Here is a 6,856-nt window from a genome sequence, read left to right as displayed (position 1 = left end):
GCCAGCCTCGTCACAGAGGTCTATGCTGTCTGCAAACCAACATATGCTTGTAAACAACGAGCAATATCATCAAACAAACAAATCCACCAAGAATTCATTACTAATATAAAACTATCTCTTATTATAGCTGATGATAGGGTTTATATGTCCCCCAGGGTACTGCCGGAACGTACCCTGGTAACTATCTGATATGGTTAGGGTTAGGGTTAGGGAGTATAGGCGTAGGCGACTCGATCCCTACTCGTTAGTGGAGTAGGCGAGGTACGGTCCGGCATATTAGATAGTACCCAGGGTACGTTCCGGCAGTACCCTGGGGGACATAGAGTCAGACCCTCTCAGCCTTATTATATATAGCCTACGCATATAACTGCGCTGCTACTCATGCATGCACACTTTGCCTGCATCTGAATACGCGGTGACCACATTAAAAAAAAAGTGTAATATTAATGTCTTTGGTCTCTTACCTGCTGAACATAGCCCTACTTGATTCTTTATATAGTTTAGGAAATTAATAGCTGCACAGCAAGGATTCACAGCCAGTTGCTGGTCATCTGTAATATAAAAATTGACAATATTTTGACATTTTTAGTCCTGCAAGTCAGTACTACATTTCTTAATAACATGAAATATACTGTAATTTTTAAGTTGACGTTATTAAGTAAATTTTACATAATTAATTCATAAACAGATTACAGATTTAGTGTATCAGAAACCCAATATTATAGCAAAGACATGTATAGTATGGAACTTACCACCATAACGTATGAAAATAAACATGTTGAGATGGATATTTTCTGAAAATATATAAGTTTTCATACTTTAAAATATAACTCATACAATTTATAAACGACATGCAAAAAATCTCCTTCGAGCCGGATTTGAACCAGCGACCTAAGGATTACTGAATTGTGCCACTACAGTCCTCCGCTCTACCAACTGAGCTATCGAAGGTTACACGAACAATTTGAGTTTTACAGGTCCCTAGTACATTACTGAAAAGTTTTTGAATAAAAATATCAATTATTATGCAATATTGAATCCACATGAGTGTACATATAATATTCACAAACTTACTTTATGCCTGAATTCCTTTCTTCGACGATTGAAAAGCAACTATTTTAGAACATTTCAGTTCCTGCGGAATAATGCCAAGAAGAGGGCAGCACTATACATAAGATTAGAGCAACATGGCAGCGCCCATGAACGCGAGACCTGGTATATTCCTGATACTTTGGCGTGACTTTGCCAAAAGAACGTCAAGATGTTTAGATCTGGTACGTAAGTCGGTGCAGTTGTGTGCAAATAAGTATAGTATAGTATTAAAGTTTAAGGTGGTAGCGGATGGATGTTTTTAAACATACTGTTGATCTGAGACTGAGTCTCATGCAGTTAGCTCCAAGAAACGGTAGCCCCATTGCTAAGGTTAGAATACGACAATCCGTCGCACAGCCTGGTCGGCAAGTCTCAGTAAGATTTAGATTACGTGTATTTTGCTAATACGTAATAGTAATACTAATTACTATATAATAGTTTAATATAATGCTAAGTTACTATACACTGCCACAAAACAAATTATGTTAGATTCTATAGAAGAAGTGGCAGGTAAACGTATACACGTATACAATACCGGTACTCGAGTAAATGTAGCATACTACTAGTACTACATCTCTTAAAACTAAAGGCATAATATGCCTATTGCTTATGCAATGTGACGAATGCTAGAGTAACTGCACTTGTGTAGTTAACAAATACATAACCTTACATCCAAACGCGTATTAATTTGTCCAATGTCACTGCTGGTTACTAAGAAATGCCTAATTGAAATCCGCAGTCCAAAAAGCAGTTAATTGTTTACAGTTTCAAACTGCTGCCAGCGAAGCAGGTGTGATACAGATTTCTAGTGCACCGGACATTTTCCCACGCATGCTCGGCCATACGCAATGCTATCATCAGTGATTTCGTAAACATGGACGCTCGTTATAAGGTCGGAACTTTTAGTCAGGGCTGTCCACGTGCGTCCGTGATTAGTACGTGTGTTTTACTTCATTTCCATGTTTAGTCCGTGACCGTGGTTACACCGCTGACACCTCCATTTCATCTGGCGTCCAAAACATACGGGCCGCACAAATGTTTAAGTCATCGCTTGACTTCTGGATGAAAATGACACGTTGACACTTATCAACAACCGATTTCAAGTCTTGTTTGTAATGTAACCAGCAGTGATATTGGACAAACTAATACGCATTTGGCTATAAGGTTATGTACTTATTATAACTACACAAGGTGCCAGTTACTCTAGATAGCACTGCCATTCATCAACATTGCATAATCAATGCACTTATTATGGCTTTTAATTACGTGCACGACAACATGATTAACACATTAGGGTCTACTTTTTCAACGTGTAATTACGACGATGTGTATCATCTGACAGTGTCCACAGAAGTTTTAGAATTTATGATGAACAAAACCTGCCAAATGCTGAGTTGCGTAGTGTATATGGCCTGGCAACCTCATCACCTACTAGCCGACATTATTACACATCGCAGACACCCTCGAGGAGCTTTGGCGTGGCAGCGGGCGGAGTCACGCCCTCCAAGGAATCGAGTGCATTGCCAGCAAGAGGGCGATCCACTAGCAAGCGCGGAGGTGCAAAAGGTCAGCGGATCAGCAAGGCAATGAAGGCCTACTTGGAACGAGCCACCAAGCATGGTACGCATCCCTCGCAGGTGTAATTAAGTATTCTATATTCTTATCTATCTATCTATTTCTCTCGCTCTCTCTCTCTGTATCTCTCTCTCTCTCTCGCTCTCTCTCTCTGTATCTCTTCTCTCTCTCTCTCTCTCTCTTCTCTTTCTTTCTCTCTCTTTCTCTGTGTCTCTCTCTTTCTCTATCTCTCTCTGTCTCTTTTCTCTTTTTTTCTAGTCTCCTCCCCTCTTTCTTTCTTTTTTCTTCCTTATCTCTCTCTCTCTCTCTCTCTGTTCTTTTTTCTTCTCTAGATCTCTTCTCTCGTCTCTCCTCTCTCTCTCTCCTCCTCTTCTCTCCTCTTTCTTTGCCAGATCTCTCTCTCTTCTCTCTCTCTCTCTTCTTTCTCTTGCGCTCGCTCGCTCTATATAAATTATATATATATATATATATCGTGTCTCAATTCGCGTCGATGCCATGCTATGTTACAGAACAGTTCATGAAGGAGCAGGTCGAGGATTTCGAGATCGGTAAGCGCCATCTGGCGACATGATGGGACTCGACGCGGACGGAATGACGCAGCGGACGTCGACGTAAGTCTCCCGGTCTTATTATTCATTGTTACCATTATTTATTATTTAATGTTTATTATTTATTCAACTTCTCTCTTTCCGTCTTCGACACAGTCGTTCGGAATTTGAAGACTATAATTTACGCAACGGCAGTTAGATCGATATGATATGACTACTAGGCACTTTAATTTAATTTAATTTTTTTTTTTTAGGGTTAGGGTTAGGGTTTAGGTTAAGGTTTAGGTTAGGTTAGGTTAGGGTAGGTTAGGTTTTTTTTTTTTTAAGTGCCTAGTAGTCATATCATATCGCATCTAAACTGCGGGTGCATAATTTACGCGGTTATTTAAGAGGTTATGTTTATTGGTATTATATTTATCATCATTATTTTGTTTATTAAATATTATTATTAGGTGCAGGAGTTAAATGTTTTGTTCGATTCGACGCATCTCTGTCACCGCTTCTTTCTCCGAGCGTCAACCCCCGCACATTCGATAGTTGCTCTCGCGCCTCGGTAGATGGCACCACAGTGCTGACTTCCTATTACAGGAAGCCATCCGGTACCTGTTCCCGTCGGGACTGTTCGAGAAGCGGCGCGGCCGATGATGAAGCACCCGAAGAGATCTTTCCCAAACAGAAAGGTGAGAGAGCTTTTCTCTGGCACTGCTTCGCGAAAGAAGAAAGCTTAGAGGGTGTTTTGCTAGCGTAGCATTGTGGAGGTAGATGTGTAGGAGGGTTTTGCTAACATAGTGTTTTGGGAATAGAAAAGCGAAAGGATTTTGCTAGAGTAGCATTGTGGGATGAGAACGGTGAGAGGGTTTTCCTAACATAGCATTGTGGAGGTCGAATCATGAGAGGGTTCTGCTAGAATAGTGTTGTGGGATTAGAACGGTAAAAAAGTTTCCCTAGCATGGCATTGTGGGATTAGAATGGTGAGAGGATTTTGCTAGCGTAGCACTGTGGAAGTAGCATATGTATTGATATTTGTTGTTTCCTCCGGCCCAACGGAGTTGGAGGAGGTTATGTGATAGGTCTCGTGTGTTTGTTGTGTTAGTGTGTTCGTGTGTTAGTGTGTTCGCGCGATCGATATTAGCGCGTCGAGGCAGCGAGCCAGCGAGCCAGCTCGTACACATACATGTTACATGGGAGCTACGCTGCATGGGAGCATGGATTTACGCTGGCGTATATCGTGGGTATTCGTGTGTTCGTGAGTCGTATGTCGTATCAGTTGTCATAATATAGATAATGTTCTACTATAGTGTTACTTTAGTACTCATAGTTACTTTACTATGCTATTATGTTATAACTACTACTAATATGTGTTATACTAATAAGCATTTAAGCAATCTCTTCACTTCTATCAGAGCTACGATAGTACGCTGGGGTATATCGTGGGTTATTCGTGTGTTTGTGAGTCGTATTGGCTGTATGTTGCTGGCGAGGTATGCACTCTCCGTGAGTGCACTCTGTCTAGTTTTGTTTGTGAAGTGACAACAAAGTTTTGCTGTAATTCTGTTGACAGTATCGTTCGTCCGTTTTCCCTTGACAACCGCGGAGTTTTTTTTACGTAGTTTAATCACTGATGTCTATTGCTGATGTTTGTTTGTTGATGTTTTTTTGTTGATGTCTGTTTGTTGATGTTTGTTTGTTGATGTTTCTTTGTCGACATCTGTTTGTTGATGTTTGTCTGTTGACGTCTGTTTGTCTGTTGACATCTGTTTGTTGATGTTTGTTTGTTGACGTCTGTTTGTTGATGTTTGTTTGTTTGTTGCAGCTGCACAGTTTGCAGTGGATGGCCGTCCATTTCACCATCTCTTCTACAGCGGCTTGCCAAACTACTACTCCATAATGCAGGTATGGGAGCTAGTGTGGGGACCTTCCCTCCCTCTAACGCATGCACACGCACATACGCACACCCACTTGTGCACAGAGGCACGCATGCTTGCACATGTACACACTCTCATGCAGGCGCACGCACACATGCACGCACACGAATACATGCACGCACACACGCATACGCATGCACTCACACGCTGTATGCACGCATGCACACTGTACCGCTCTCTTCCCCGCTCTCCCTCTCTCTCTCTCTCCCTCTCTCTCTTTCTCTCTCTCTCTCTCTATCTCTCTCTCTCTCTCTCTCTCTCTGTCTCCTTTCTCTGTGTGTGTGTGTCTCTCTCTCTCTGTGCCCGCTGCTCTCTTTCTTTATCTCTTCTCTCTCTTCTCGCTCTCTCTCTCTCTCTCTCTCTCTCTCTCTCTCTCTCTCTCTCTCTCTCTCTTCTCTCTCTTCTCTCTCTCTCTCTCTCTGCTCTCTCTTTCTCTCTCCTCTCTCTCTCTCTCTCTTCTCGCTCCTCTCTCCTCTCTCCCTCTCTCCTCCTCTCTCTCTCCCTCTCTCTCTCTTTCTCTCTGTGTGTGTGTGTCTCTCTCTCTCTCTCTCTCTCTTGCCCGTGCTCTCTTTTTTTATCTCTCGCTGTCTCAGTCTCTCTTCATCTATATCTCTCTCCCCTCCCTCTCTCTCACCCCTTCTCTATCTTCCCCCATCTTTTCTTCCCCCTCCTCTCTGCTATCATCTTATGTGCATGACCTTCCCCCCCTCCTTCATTACAGGACATTCAGCAGAGGATGGAGGCACTAGCCAACTATGAAGATGAGAAACTAAGGCGTGGAATACTGGCCCCAGACCCCACCCAGGCCATGTACGTAGTGATTCGCGGGCAGCAACCATTAGTGTACACGATAATTAATTAATTAATTAATTAATTAATTAATAGGTAAAATTATTTATAATTGTATAATACGAATAATTATAAATATAACATCATTTATCATTGTAATAATAATAATTATAAATATAATGTTATTTATTATTTATTAATTATTTATATTCGTTATTATTATTGTTTATCTTTATGTTGTTTATATTTTTTCGCTCTTCTCGCGTCGCAGCATGCTGGCCGGTAGTCAGTGGATAGGTCAGCTGCAGCTTCAGGACCTGGTGCTCGAGAAGATGGACGAACACATGGTAGGTGTAACCATGACAACAGTATCCGTAGCCCTGACAACAGTAACCATGGCAGTACTAGCTGTAGCCCTGACATGGTGGGTGTAACCATAACAACAGTATCTGTAGCCCTGACAACAGTAACCATGGCAGTGCTGGCTGTAGCCCTGACATGGTGGGTGTAACCATGACAACAGTAACCGCATCCCTGACAACAGTAACCATGGCAGTGCTAGCTGTAGCCCTGACATGGTGGGTGTAACCATGACAACAGTAACTGCGTCCCTGACGACAGTAAACCATGGCAGTGCTAGCTGTACAGTAGCCCTGACATGGTGGGTGTAACCATGACAACAGTAACCGCATCCCTGACAACAGTAACCATGGCAGTGCTAGCTGTAGCCCTAACATGGTGGGTGTAACCATGACAACAGTATCCGTAGCAGTGCTAGCTGTAGCCCTGACATGGTGGGTGTAACCATGACAACAGTATTCGTAGCCCTGACAACAGTAACCATGGCAGTGCTAGCTGTAGCCCTGACATGGTGGGTGTAACCATGACAACAGTATTCGTAGCCCTGACAACAGTAACCATGGCAGT

At 42.4% G+C, this 6,856-nt stretch overlaps 2 protein-coding genes and 1 non-coding gene across 3 annotated transcripts in view; 1 reads left to right on the top strand and 2 right to left on the bottom strand.

Annotated features, from left to right (window-relative positions):
- Window positions 1–1,151, bottom strand: part of LOC106819448 (uncharacterized protein CXorf65-like) — a 4,511-nt gene extending 3,360 nt beyond the window's left edge. Inside the window, exons 1-3 of the mRNA XM_014824080.1 lie at window positions 1,075–1,151; window positions 753–794; window positions 465–551 (exon numbers count right to left, since the gene is read on the bottom strand). Of these exons, the coding sequence (XP_014679566.1) occupies window positions 465–551; window positions 753–777 (112 nt within the window). The 5' untranslated portion in view covers window positions 778–794; window positions 1,075–1,151. The remainder of the gene's footprint in view (window positions 1–464; window positions 552–752; window positions 795–1,074) is intronic.
- On the bottom strand, window positions 864–951 carry Trnay-gua. The gene is given in 2 exon segments: window positions 864–899; window positions 915–951. It is a non-coding gene; the product is annotated as a tRNA-Tyr (tRNA).
- A 1,473-nt stretch (window positions 1,152–2,624) lies between the features above and the next one.
- Window positions 2,625–6,276, top strand: LOC106819447 (28S ribosomal protein S9, mitochondrial-like; the record flags this gene model as incomplete). Its single annotated transcript, XM_014824079.1, has 6 exons — window positions 2,625–2,712; window positions 3,177–3,278; window positions 3,804–3,895; window positions 5,029–5,108; window positions 5,862–5,950; window positions 6,201–6,276. Coding segments are annotated over exons 2-6 (381 nt in total), but the record flags the coding sequence as incomplete, so codon positions are not given.
- Between the last annotated feature and the right edge of the window lie 580 nt (window positions 6,277–6,856).

This window comes from Priapulus caudatus, unplaced genomic scaffold (genome assembly GCF_000485595.1).
Source record: "Priapulus caudatus unplaced genomic scaffold, Priapulus_caudatus-5.0.1 Scaffold3460, whole genome shotgun sequence".
NCBI lineage: Eukaryota > Metazoa > Priapulida > Priapulimorpha > Priapulimorphida > Priapulidae > Priapulus > Priapulus caudatus.
Note: the sequence above shows the minus strand (reverse complement) of the source record. Positions and strands in the feature narration are given on the sequence as shown.